The 14,183-nt window shown below is 37.3% G+C and overlaps 1 protein-coding gene across 1 annotated transcript in view; it reads left to right on the top strand.

Moving 5' to 3' along the window:
- Positions 1-13,510, top strand: part of LOC138151200 (trifunctional enzyme subunit alpha, mitochondrial-like) — a 43,353-nt gene extending 29,843 nt beyond the window's left edge. Inside the window, 4 exon segments of the mRNA XM_069074722.1 lie at positions 10,181-10,260; positions 10,922-11,156; positions 11,159-12,402; positions 12,404-13,510. Coding sequence (XP_068930823.1) covers positions 10,181-10,260; positions 10,922-11,156; positions 11,159-12,402; positions 12,404-13,150 — 2,306 coding nt within the window. The 3' untranslated portion in view covers positions 13,151-13,510.
- Positions 13,511-14,183: the final 673 nt, after the last annotated feature.

Raw genomic sequence — 14,183 nt, 5'->3', positions numbered from 1 at the left:
TGCACCCTTCCCCTACACATTGAGAAGGCAAGCAATATGACACCAATTATACATGTGAAGTCTGTCAAAACATATTTTTTATATTAGTAGGAAAAAGAATGAAAAAAAAAACTATAATCTGTACTCAGAGTTCATCAGTTCCCTCTCTGGAGGAGGATAATTTTTTTTTTTTTTTTAAGCAACCGGGGTTAAGTAACTTGCTCAAGGTTACACGGCCAGTTATTTCTAAGTGTGGTGCTTAGTATCTGAGCCTGGATTTGATCCCCAGGTCATCCCGACACTGGAGCCAGTGCTCTTACTCGCTGTGCTACCTGGCTGCCCAGAGGATAAAAATTTTAATTATAAGTTGTTTGGAGCTGCCATAGATAATTGTATTGATCACAGTAGTAATTTTTCACAGTTGATCATTGTTATAACATTGCTATTATTGTATATAATGTTCTCCCATGTCTGCTAACTTCACTTTGAATTAGTTCATAAGGCATCCCAGGTTTTTCTGAAATCCTCCTCTTCCCCATTTCTTGTAGCACAATAGTATTCCGTCACAACTACATATCATAACTTGTTCAGCTATTCTCTTTCATGGGAATTTCCTCAATTTCCTGTTTTTTGCCACCATAAAAAATAGCTGCTATAAATATTTTTGTACATATACATACTTTTTCTTTTTTTTTTAATCTCTTTGGGATATGACCCTAGTAGTGGTATTGTTGGGTCAAACATTATGCACAGTTTTTATGGCCCTTCAGACATAGCTCCAAATTTTCTCCAGAATGGTTGGACCACTTCATAATTCCATCAACAGTACATAGATTTGCCTGTTTTTCTTCACATTTTCTCTAGTATTTGTTATTTTTCTTTTCTGTCATTACCCAAATTAATAGGTGTGGGATGGTACCTCAGAGTTCTTTTAATTTGTATCTTACTAAATCATTAGTGATTTAGAGTATTTTTAATATGACAATTGATTGTTTTTTTTTCTAGAAAAACTGCTTCTTCATATCCTTTGTTTGTGAATTGGGAAATGGTTCTTCTTTTATACATTCATCTCAGTTCCCTACAAATTTGAGAAATGAGGCCTTTAGCAGAGAAATTTTCCCTGAATTTCCTGCTTTTGCATTTGTATCTGTATTGGTTTTATTTGTGCAAAGATTTTTTTTTTTTGTTTCATGTAATCATAACTATCAATTTTATTTCTCATCATCTTCTCTCTTATTTATCATAAATTCTTCCTTTATCTGTAGATTTGATATTTACTTTTTCCCATGTCCTTCTAATTTTCTTATGATATCACTAGTTATGTCTAAATCATGTACCCATTTTGACCTTAACTTTGTATCCAGTGGGAGACGCCAGTCTATGCCCAGTTTCTACCAGACCTCTTTCTAGTTTTCCAAGCAGTTTATGTCAAATAGTGAGTTTTTGAAGCAAAGTGTGGATTTTTTAGTTTATTAAACACAAAGACTATAGTTATTTACTCCTGTATATTATATACCTTATCTGTTCCACTGATGCACCACTCTACTTCTTAGCCAGTACTAGATTTAAACTGTTTTTGCAAAATAAAAAGAACAGTAAGAATAAGATCTTATATTCTCCACATGTTTCAGTAATTAATGAACTGTTTAAAATGTGGTCTCTTATTTTCAATCAATTGTGAAAATTTACTTGTTTTCTATCAATATTCTCATTAATCCTGGCTGATTCATATTTAGAAGACTCTCATAAAGATTGTGTATGGGCACATTGTTCAGTAGTTACTAATGTTCTTTGCTTTACCTTTTTCTATTGATTATTTCTAAGGTTTATTCAATGCCTTTGGTAGATTTACCGTGTGATAAGGTAATATATATGATAATATATATATATATATATATATATTTCATCCTATATATCAGTCCATAATTCCAACACAGTCGTGTCTCTTACAGGACAGATCTCTGTACCTTCTTGGCTCAATTCAGCTACTTTTCTGATTTTTTTTTTCTATTTGGTATTATGTGGGGTCTAGATATAATAATTTCACTGTCCTTGATACAGAATATAGTTTGTAAACAAATAATTTTAATATGGTTTTGAAGTCCAGAAAATAAATGAGAAGGCCAGGAGGAGAAAGAAGGCAAGTGCACATGTTCCCTTCTTCAAGGGTCCTATAGTTCCTCCAGGAGGGACTTGCAAAAATGAGGTAAGCTTTGTGAAGGAACATTCCATGGAGAGTGTGCCACTGAGATAGTATGCTATTCCAGGCCAAAGAGGGCCCACACTGTAAGGGAAGTTCCAGAATGGAGCAGTAGTACAGAAGATGTGGGTTTAAAATCCATTAAGCAAGGAATACTATTGGAAGGAGAATGAAATAGAGACCAGTTCCAAGAACTTCCTCTTCTTCCTTTCTGGATATCTCAAAATTCTTTAACATCATCTTTTATTATATTAGCCTTCGTTCTATGTTTACCTCTGGGAATTTTTGTCTTTGACAAAATCACTTCCTCATCACGTACCATTGATCCATCTCCTCATATCTTCTCTAACAGATTGTTCCAAATTTATTGCCTCTCCTTCTAGTCTTCAATCTATAGCTATTAGTTATTTTCTGATTCCTAAAAACGAGTTAAAAAAATCTTACATCTTTATTTATTTGTTCATTCATTCATTCATTCACTCATTCATTCATTCATTCATTTACTCATTCTTTCATTCATTTATTTATTGCCTTTTGGAGGGCAATTGGGGTTAAGTAACTTGCCTAAGGTTACACAGCTAGGTTGTGTGTGTGTGTGTGTGTGTGTGTGTGTGTGTGGCTGTTAAGTGTCTGAGGCTGGAATTGAACTCAGGTCCTTCTGACACCGGGGCCAGCGCTTTACTCACTCCACCACCTAGCCACCCCATATCCTTATTTTTTTTAAATCTCACTTTATGCCAATAGCCATTCCATTATTATATTTTTTTTCTCTTTTCCCTTTGTCTTCCAAACTCCTAGAAATAATCTGTCCAAATCCCTTGTACACTTATTCCTCTCCTTCCATTCATTCCCCAATACTTTCTAATCTCATTACTGAACTATAAGCACTCCCTCTAAAGTTATCTGTGATCTCTTAATAAGCAGGCTTTTTTATCCCCATAGCTATCAAGCTTCTTGCACTCTGTTTAATATTACCCTGTTAGTCCCCCTCTTTTTCTGGATTTTTACTCCTTTATGGAATATCATGCCATTACTCTCTCCTGGTACTTCTCTTCCCAGTCTCACCATTCCTTTTCAGGCTCCTTTGCTAGCTCATCATACATATCATGCCTGCTAAATACAGGCCTTTTTCAAGTCTTGATCTTGGGCCCTATTTCCTTCATTATTTATAATTTGTCTTTTTTGATCACTTCATTAGGTTCTATGACTTTAATTGTCATCTCTGTGTCAATAAGATGTATCTCAGATCTATCCAGCTCCTGTCTCTCATGAACTCCAATTCCACATAACAAATTTCCTATTAGACATTTCAAATTCAATTTCCTGGAAAAAAAAGAAACCTCAAATTTAACAAGTCTGAAACGTAACTTTTTCTTTTTCCCTAACCCAGCTCACTATTTATTAAACTTCACCTTTTCTTAGTAGCCATGTGACCTTGGGCAAGTCACTTAACCCCAATTGCCCTGCCTCCCTCCCTCCAAAAAAAAAAAAAAACCCAAACAAACAAACTTCACCTTTTTCATGGCATGGAAGTCACCAATCACCTTTCTTTCAGTGTTCCAGATTTGTAACCTTAGGATTATTCTTAATTCTAGCCTTGAATAGAGTCAGAAGGCAGAAATGAGAAAGGAAAGCATGTCATGAATGTGGGACAGCCACTGAAAATGCTCAGGGTAGTGAGATGGAGTGTCTTCTTATTTCAATGTTTTTGAGTTAATTCTTATTCAGGATCTAATGTCCTAGGATACCAGTCAAGATAAACTTAAAACTTTAAACTCTAAAATAACCTAAGTTATGGAATTAACTTAAGAAAAATTAATGTTTTAGATTCCTAAATCTGCCCTCACAATATAACAGAAGGACTTTTCAAAGTTTCAATATATTAAAAAAATGTCTATGTCCAATTATTGATTACAGAAATTTCCACAAGCCTCAAAACAATTAAAACTTAGATCCTTTCTGGCAAAATAATGAATCATAAAAATGCCTTATTTTTCAGTGGTTTTCAGATTCAAATTAGCCTTGGGACAATTAATCACTGCATGCAGAAAATTTCCCAGAATTATAGTTATTATAAACATTATGGTGAAGTCAGGTGTTACTACAGCAATAGTATGCCACAAATAGACAAGGTTTAACTGAAAGAAATAAATTTTAATGCTAAAGCATTCTTTTTTTTTTTAAAGCAATTGGGGTTAAGTAACTTGCTCAAGGTTACACGGCCAGTTATTTCTGGGTGTGGTGCTAAATATCAGAGCCTGGATTCGATCCCAGGTCATCCTGACTCTGGGGCAGTGCTCTTACTCACTGTGCCACCTGGCTGCCCCTGCTAAAGCATTATTTAAGAATGGAAGTCCTAGAGAGGAAATTTTGACAGCACAAAACATAGGCAAGAAAAAATGATGAAGTTGTTTCCCCCTCGGGGATATTGTTATTGCTGCAATTTATTACTTTCCAATAAGATCGTTTTGTGTCTCTATGAATTTTGTAGTGTTCTCCCTGCAATTTGTTAAGTTGCTGGTACATGATAAGTATGCAATCAATTAAATGTTGAGTGTGTATAATATGAATTGCAAGGCAAGATGAAATCAATGACTGTACAACATTATTTGATAAATCCAATTGTTGTCAGGGCTGCTCTTTGTGTCTTCACTTATAAGTGTGAAGGGTTAATGCGTGTTTTGTGCTTCTGTCAAACAGATTGTCACCATCATCCTTAATGAAAGAATAAGTGAATAAGAGCGCCACAAAATTATAAATTAATGTGTCCTATGTGATGCTGTTTTACTGTCAAGGAGTAAGTGGCAGAGATCATTCTTTTTATTCAGACAAATTGAGACCATTTCATTTGAAAACAATGTTTTGTTCCCTTTTATTATTTCCTATGCTTAATGGTGTTCATCAATAAGTTTTATAAGAATCCATTCTTTAGCTTCCATTAGCTCTTGTGTTCTTCCTATGGGAATATTGTCCCAGGCCAAAGAGCCTTGGAAAATCCCAGTGACGGCATCACAACCTCTATGTATAACATATAAATAATTAGGTCTAAAACATCCAGGATCTTTAGGCTCTCAATCAGGGCTAAAGTTATTGCATATTTCCAGTGGTTTGGTTTTTCAAGTCTTCCACATATGACCCTTTGCACAGTCTGTCCTCTCAGTGCTGTAATGCATTCCCTCCTTACCTTCTCATTTTAATATTCTTGATTTTGCTAAAAAAAATTTTAAAAAGCACCTTAGTCTTTGAATTCAAGTCTTATTGTTTCCCATGGGACATCTTCTGTGATTCCCCCAAATTACTAAAGCTCTCTCTCCTCAAATTATCATGCATATATATCTGTTTATGTGTTATACCCTAATCTCATATAAAATGTCAGTTCCTAGAAGATCAGGCCCTTTTTTCTTTTTTAGTTTGTGTTTCTATCCCCAGTACATGGTACAATTACTTATACATAGTAGGTGGTTAACAAATGTGTCATAGATGTGATAGGATGGGATGAGATTTTAAGAGATATTTCCCCCTCAGTAAAAAGTGAAGAATAATCTAATTAGATGATCATGGACAGTGTAGTTATAGAGATTCTAACTAAATGAAAGCATGTAATCAATTGTTTATTATATAAAAATAATTTCAAGAATTATTTTAAGGGTCATTAAGCAATGTGAAAGGCTAAAGCCTTTTTCCCTGGTATAATTTTCTAATGGTAGGTACAGAAATAGCTTGAGAATTACACTCCTAAATGAATGTTTAACCATCTGAAACTGACACTAGTATTTCATTAGTGGCCACTGAACCTTGAAACCTGCATAATACAGGTTGTCCCTAACATCACTTGATTCTGAATAACCACAGATTCAGAGACACTAGTATGTTACCAAAAGTCCAACTTCCCATCAGTTGTTGCTGCTGTCTCTAGTATAGAAGACAAGCCATGTATCAAATCTTTCCATAGTATCTTTCCCAGAGGGAAACACACAAACTCACACAAAAGTATTTGATAAGAAAGAAATTTAGATAAGAAGCACAAATACTCTGGTGATAGAGTTACTTGGGATATAAGCTAAAATTCTAGGTGCAGATTTGTCTTTTTTTTTTTTTAAAGCAATTGGGGTTAAGTAACTTACTTGCTCAAGGTTACACGGCCAATTATTTCTGGGTGTGGTGCTAAGTATCTCAGCCCAGATGCAATTCCAGGTCACCCTGACTCTGGGGCTGGTGCTCTTACTCACTGTGCTACCTGGCCGCCCCAAGATTTGCCTTTCTTTACAATGCAAAATATTGAGTTGGAAAAAAACATTATCTAATAAACTAGTTCGATCCTATGTAACTAGATGCCAGAATGGATAAAGCTCTGAACCAGAGGCAGGAAGACCTGAGTCCAAATCCCACCTCAAAAACTTAGTAGTTATATAACCTTGGGCAGGTCATTTAATTTCTGTTTAGTCATTAATGAAATGAAGATAATAATAGTGTCTGCCTCCCAGGGTTGTTGTTAAGATAAATTTAAACAATATTTGTAAAATGATTTTGTTGTTCTGTCATTTTCAGTCATTTCTAACCTATGACACTATTTGGAATTTTCTTGGCAAAGATACTAGATTTGCCACTTCCTTCTCTAGCTCATTTACAGATGAGAAAACTGAGGCAAATAGGGTTAAGTCACTTGCCCAGAGACACACAAATAATAAGTGACTGGGGCCAGATTTCAACCCTTGAGGATGAGTCATCCTGACACCAATATCCACTGCATCACCTAGCTACACCATAAAATGATTTTCAAACTTTAAAAGTGCTATAAAAAGCCTTCAAAAGTGCTATATAAATATCATCTATTATTATTACTTAATTGCTTTGGATAGAGGAAGCAGATAATGAAAAACAGCATGGTGCAGTGGTAAGAGTGCTATTCTTGAAACTAGGGGAGCCCTAGGTTCAAAACATGGCTCTGACATTTTTCAGTTGTGTGATTAAGAAAAATAAGTTAATAAACCTCTCTCTCTTCATCTTTAAAATGAATATAATAATATTTGTGGTGTTTACAAAATTATCCTGAAAACCAAATGACAAAATATTACATAAAAGTTATACATTATTTTTAATGTGGTATCAGAAGTTCCCTCTGTGGAACTTATTTCTGTCACTTTTTCTCTTCCCTCTCTGTTCCCATGCTCTATCCTCTCCTTCCTTTTCCCCTCACCTTTTTCTCTCCATCCCCTCTCTATTTTTTTCTTTCTTTCTCTCATATATACAAACACACAAACTCCATCAGTTGCGATAGGAGGATGGCAATGGGAATTGCTTGATCAATTGCACTCTTGTCAATATTGGCTCAAAGAGGGAATAACATATAATCAATCTTACAGACAGGAAAGAAGGAGGGAAGGAAATTAAGTAAAGAGTGAGGGACTGAAAGAAGAGAGGGCAGACTTTGGGGAGGAAGTAGATAGAAGTAAAACACTGCTAAAAAAGGGAAAGGATGAAAGGAGAGAGAGGACAAAGAGGAGGAAAATGGGTAATAATGATTGGAATGTGAATGGGATGAACTCTCCCATAAAATGGAAGCACTTATCAAACCAGAATCCTCTTCATTTCTCAAATATATAGAGAACTTAGTCAAATTTATAAGAATACAAGTCATTCACCAACTGATAAATGATCAAAGGATATGAACAGTTTTCAGATGAAGAAATCAAAGCTTTCTATAGCCATAGGAAGAAGTGCTCTAAATCACTTATGATTAGAGTAATGTACATTAAAACAACTCTGAGGTACCACCTCTCACATATCAGATTGGCTAATATGAAAAAAAGGAAAATATTGGATATTGGTGGGGATGTGGGAAAACTGGGACACTAATGAACTTTGTGCAGTGTTGGTGGAGTTGTGAACTGATCTAATCATTCTGGAGAACAATTTGGAACTATGCCCAAAGGTCACCCAAACTGTGCATACCCTTTGATTCAATTATTCTACTACTGGGTCTATCATAAAAAGGGAAACAGCTACTTCTGCAAAAATATTTATAGCAGCCCTTTTCATGGTGGCAAAATATTGGAAATTGAGGGGATGCCCACCAAATAGGGAAGGGCTGAACAAGGTGTGGTATATTAATGTAACAGAGTACTATTGTGCAATAAAAAGATTTCAGAAAAAAGTGGAAAGGCTTATATGAACTGATGCAAAGTGAAATGAGTAGAAACAGGAACACATTCTATAGAGTGTCAACAATATATAATGATCAACTATGAATAACTCAGATCTTCTCAGCAACAAAATAACCTAAGACAAGTACAAAGGACTCATGAAGGAAAATGCTATCCACATCCAAATAAAGAACTGATGGGCTCTGAGTGCAGGTCAAAACATACTTTTTTCACTTACTTCATTATATTCTGTGTTTTTTCCCCCTTTGATATGCTTCTTCTTTCACAACTGTGACTAATATATAAATATGTTTTATATAATAGCACATGTATAAAATATATAAAATTGTGTACCATTTTAGGAAGAGGAAGGGGAGGTAGGGAAGGAGAATAATTGAATTCAAAATCTTGTAAAAATGAATGATAAAATTTGTCTTGATATGTAATTGGGGGAAAATAAGAAACTACTAAAATAAATAAGAATAAAATTAAAAAAGAATGAAAGTTGCCTTCAATCATGTTAACTAAACAGAATGAATCAAAAGGAAGAAATACAACAGTGTCCTATAAATTGAAGATTCTAAAGGTAGTTGTGCAGAAACTTGACAGTGTGAAGCTATTTATTAAAGTAATGAAAAATAACAATGTAAATCTCTAGATCACTTATCTAGTAGAATAAAATGAGATAAAAAATAAGTTCATGCATTTAAATTTTTTTTCTGCAGAAACCAAAATTGTAAGAGAAAAGGCAGAAAACATCAGAAGTTATTCAAACACAACAGCCATTTTCATTTAATGTGCCTTTACTTTTTTTGGGGGGTGGGGTGGGGAATTGGGATTAAGTGACTTGCCCAAGGTCACACGGCTGGTTTTTGTGTTAAATGTCTGAGGCCACATTTGAACTCAGGTTCTCCTCACTCCAGGGCCAGTGCTCTATTCACTGTGCCACCTAGCTACCCAGTCTGCCTTTACTCTTATTACAAAAGATCTATTATGATACTTATTATGGATATGACAAAGCTGCAGATAGTTCAGATAACATGATTTCCCAGACTGCTTGCCTTCCTTTTCTGAAAGCCTTCAAACATTCATTTTTTTAACGTATATCTTGCTCTTTTAAGGAGAGTCATAACACTGCTTTCAGCTTGGAATTATGGGTCCATTCTATCATATAGATTGATTCATTTCATAGAATCATAGGAATTCAAGAACAAAAGAAGTCTTAAAGATCATGCAGGATAACACCTCACTCTAACAAAGTAGTGGATGAAAATACCAGAGATCCAGAGAAATCATAGCTTAACAAAGTTCACAGTAAGAAAACTGAGGATCTTGCTAACACTGAGGAGATGTGGCTCTAGGTTCAAATTAACTGAGTTCAGTCTTGTGGAGCATTACCTCCAAAGAGAAAGGTTAAGGCCTTTTAGAATTATTATTTCTTGATATTTATGTCCCCATCCCAGAACCTCAGGGGAAATCACTTAAAGCTCAGATATAGTTCAGATTCTTCCCAAAAGGGCCTATTAGAGTCCCTTCTGAAATGGTTATCAGTATACATAGTAGATGAAATATAATACAACCATTTATTTCCCCTACCACAAAGAAAGCCTTAAAACCCCAAAGCTCTATTAGTATGCAATGTGAAAAAAAAAAGCCAACATAAATTTATTTACCAGTAACTTCTATGATATTCACTTGGGGGACTGATACTCAAAACACTAAATAAATAAATAAATAAACTGTGTGATTATTGGACAGCTAGTTCACCTTCTCCTTGGTTTGTTATTATATAAACAACTCCTTCAAGGTCAATATTTTGTGGTAAGTCAGTAAATGCCTTTTGTTCAATTTTTTGCAGTGGTTGGGGAAGAGGGGGCACTACATCCTGAAATCTGCATCCTGGACTTCTCAGTAACTCACAGTCGTTCTGGTTTTAAGGTAGCTACTAGAGCTGGAAAAAAAATTCTGAAGATGGCTGTTCAGTGAGCTTTGGTAAGAAAAAGAAACACAAAGCAGAGGAGGTGAACTGACCTTGGGAAGCATTCTTAAATTTGCTTATATGAGCCCATACTCTTGCTGCCATGTGGGTTTAAGATATTGGGTAGAGGGCTAGAAGAAAGTATTAGAACCCTCAAGGGACATTCAATATAAAGTTTTTGGAATCCTAAGCCACATACAAAGAAGAAAAGACATAGGGCTTCCATGTTTCTCTCCATGGACAGAGACAGAGATAAAGATATGGATGAGATCTTGTGACTCTGGGGAGGTAAACTCTCAGAACTCCAGGCACCTAAGACTAAAGTTTGTGTACCAGAATTGGTAGAGGGAATATCCTCATTTGGGAACCCCATAAGCCACTGAAATAACAGTTCCTGTCCTTATCCCTATACATTAAGGAATTGGGTACGGGGCACTGTACAACACACAGCATACAGTTAAATTGAAGATGCTCTCTTTTTCTCAAACAGCATACATACTTTTTACACTAAAGAAAACTTATAGGGCATACCCGTCCACTAGCTGCCCTGGCCTTCGCCTGACAGAAACTCCCTGCAGCCCTGCCCCTATGCGATGGGGCGTCTTCTGCCCTAGAGACTAGAAAGGTTATACCTGCCGCAACTTTGCCCAGTCCTCTGCTGTGTTAACCAGAACCCATATTAATTATGCAGTCAAAGGAGATGTGGCAGTTGTGCGAATTAACTCACCCAATTCAAAGGTAAATACTTTGAATAAAGAATTGCACTCAGCTTTTATACAAGTGATGAACGAAATATGGGCTAGTGATTCAATCAGAAGTGCTGTCATTACCTCTTCAAAGCCAGGCTGCTTTATTGCTGTGCTGATATCAGCATGATAGCTTCTTGCAAAACTGCTGAGGAGGTAACACAATTATCACAAGATGGACAACAAATATTTGAGAAACTTGAGAAGTCTCCAAAGCCTATTGCGGCTGCCATTAATGGGACCTGCCTGGGAGGAGGACTTGAGCTTGCCATTGCATGTCAATTCAGAATAGCAACAAAAGACAAATCGACAGTATTGGGCTCCCCTGAAGTGTTACTGGGAATATTGCCAGGAGCAGGAGCCACTCAAAGGCTCCCAAAGATGGTCGGGATCCCTGCTGCCTTTGACATGATGCTGACTGGCAGAGGCATTCGTCCAGACAGAGCAAAGAAAATGGGTCTGGTTGACCAGTTGGTGGATCCTCTAGGACCAGGTTTGAAACTACCAGAAGAACGAACAGTTGAATAGCTAGAAGAAGTAGCAATCACCTTTGCAAAAGGACCGTCTGATAAGAAGATCTCTATGAAGAAAGATAAGGGGCTTGTTGATAAGTTAGCAGCATACACCATGACTTTTCCATTTGTGAGGCAACTAGTCTACAAAAAAGTTGAAGAGAAGGTACAGAAACAAACCAAAGGTCTTTATCCAGCTCCTCTGCAAATAATTAATGTGGTCAAGACTGGAATTGAACAGGGGGGTGAGGCTGGCTACCTCTCTGAAGCTCAGAAATTTGGTGAACTCGTGATGACCAAAGAATCTAAGTCTTTAATTGGCCTCTACAATGGTCAGGTTCTTTGCAAGAAGAATAAGTTTGGAACTCCACAGAAGACTGTTACGCAACTATCTATTCTTGGAGCTGGTCTTATGGGAGCTGGCATTGCCCAAGTCTCTGTGGATAAAGGCTTGAAGACCATACTCAAAGATACTTCAATAGCAGGATTGTCACGAGGACAGCAGCAGATTTTCAAAGGGTTGGATGATAAAGTGAAGAAGAAGAGCCTAACATCATTTGAAAGAGATTCCATTTACAGCAACCTGACTGGGCAGCTTGATTATCAGGGATTTGAAAAATCTGATATGGTGATTGAAGCCGTTTTTGAGGACCTTCGCCTTAAACATGCAGTTCTAAAGGAGGTTGAATCAATTGTTCCAGCTCATTGTATCTTTGCTAGTAACATGTCTGCTCTCCCAATCAGTGAAATTGCTTCTGTTAGCAAAAGACCTGAAAAGGTTATTGGAATGCACTACTTTTCTCCTGTGGACAAGATGCAACTACTAGAGATCATCACAACAGAAAAAAACTTCCAAGGACACAGTTGCTTCTGCAGTCTCAGTTGGTCTCAAGCAGTGGAAAGTGATCATTGTGGTTAAGGATGGACCCGGCTTCTATACCACCAGGTGTCTTGCACCCATGATGTCTGAAGTCATCCGAATTCTACAGGAAGGCACTGAGCCCAAGAAGTTGGACACCCTGACCACAAGCTTTGGCTTTCCCGTGGTTGTTGCCACACTTGTAGATGAAGTTGGTGTTGATGTAGCTCAGCATGTATCAGAAGAGCTAGGCAAAGCCTTTGGGGAACGCTTTGGTGGTGGAAACCAAGAACTGCTGAAACAAATGGTTAACAGAGGTTTCTTGGGTTGCAAGTCTGGAAAGGGCTTTTACATCTACCAGCCAGGACTGAAAAGCAGGAGTTTGAATTCTGGCATGGATGAAATTCTGACAAGTCTGAAGGTGTCTCCTCGGTCTGAGGTCTCCACCCCAGAAGAGATCCAGTACTGATTAATAACAAGATTTGTGAATGAGGCAGTCTTGTGCCTACAAGAAGGGGTCCTGGCTTCCCCTGAAGAGGGAGACATTGCGGCAGTCTTTGGCCTTGGCTTCCCACCTTGTCTTGGAGGTCCCTTCTGTTTCTCAGATCTGTATGGTGCCCAGAAGTTGGTGGACTGGATGAAGAAATACGAGGCAGTCTATGGAAAACAGTTCACCCCTTGCCAACTACTACTTGACCATGTGAACAACCCTAGAAAAAAGTTTTATCATTGAGCAGGCATGGTGTGCAGGTCATACACTTAACTTCCAGCTTGGAGGTATTGCTATCTCCAGATGCACAGTGTCTAGATTTGTCTAGGTGGGAAAACACACTAAGCCTTTGCAGTCTAGCTCCTGGTTAAAGTGCCTTACATTCTAACTAACCCTTCGTGGCTCCCAGTTCCACCAGCTGTGAATCGGGTATATTGCACTTCACTTTGAAAGATGGACTGCACTGTGCTCTAGATTCTAAACCCGAGGTGGTCCACACAGCTGGAGCTACCTTTGCTGCCAGTAGCAGGACTGATTGATTCCTGCCAGAATGACTTACAGCTAACAATAAAACCAAACTTTATAAGCCAAAAAAAAAGAAAACTTATAGTAGGCACCTTGAACATAAAACATTTTGTAAAGTTTTGATCTTTACATAAATGTCATTTATTAATATTAGAGACAGGAAGATTAGTTAAGTGATTGTTGCACCATATCAGATGTGAGGTGAATTTGGATGTGTAAGATAAGAAAGGGCTATTGAATGACTATTTGGACCTAGGAAACGAAAGAAATGAAAAAGTGAAGGAGAGCTGCAAAACACCAAGCTGGGGGATTCTGAGGAGAAAGATTTTTTTTTACTAACCTTTGGCTTTTCTCCCAATTTTCTAGTGAGGGAGATTCCCTGCTCTCCATGTAGCCAGAAAGGGAAAAAAAGAGAACACAAGTTTTGAGAAGCTCAGGCAAACCCCACTGACTTCTCTGTTGCTGCAGCACCTGCTTCTGATCTTCTACAGCCCAACCTGGGAGCAGCAAAGTATAAGTAAGGCAGATCCTAAAGAGGTACACTGGGGCTGGGGAAGGGGGAAACATATCACTGGGCACAGCTGAACACAGAAGATGGCAATGACAAATAGAGGTAAATTTGGAATAGGATTCAATGGGCAGATTTTGATAAATGTCAGCCACTTGTGAGATGAGACTGGGATTACTATCCTAATCCATGTTACCTCTCTCTCTTTCTCTCTCTCTCTCTCTCTCTCTCTCTCTCTCTCTC

Source organism: Petaurus breviceps, unplaced genomic scaffold (genome assembly GCF_028583685.1).
Source record: "Petaurus breviceps papuanus isolate PSGF00001 unplaced genomic scaffold, PetGlider_PUasm1.0 90895, whole genome shotgun sequence".
Classification (NCBI taxonomy): Eukaryota; Metazoa; Chordata; class Mammalia; order Diprotodontia; family Petauridae; genus Petaurus; species Petaurus breviceps.
Note: the sequence above shows the minus strand (reverse complement) of the source record. Positions and strands in the feature narration are given on the sequence as shown.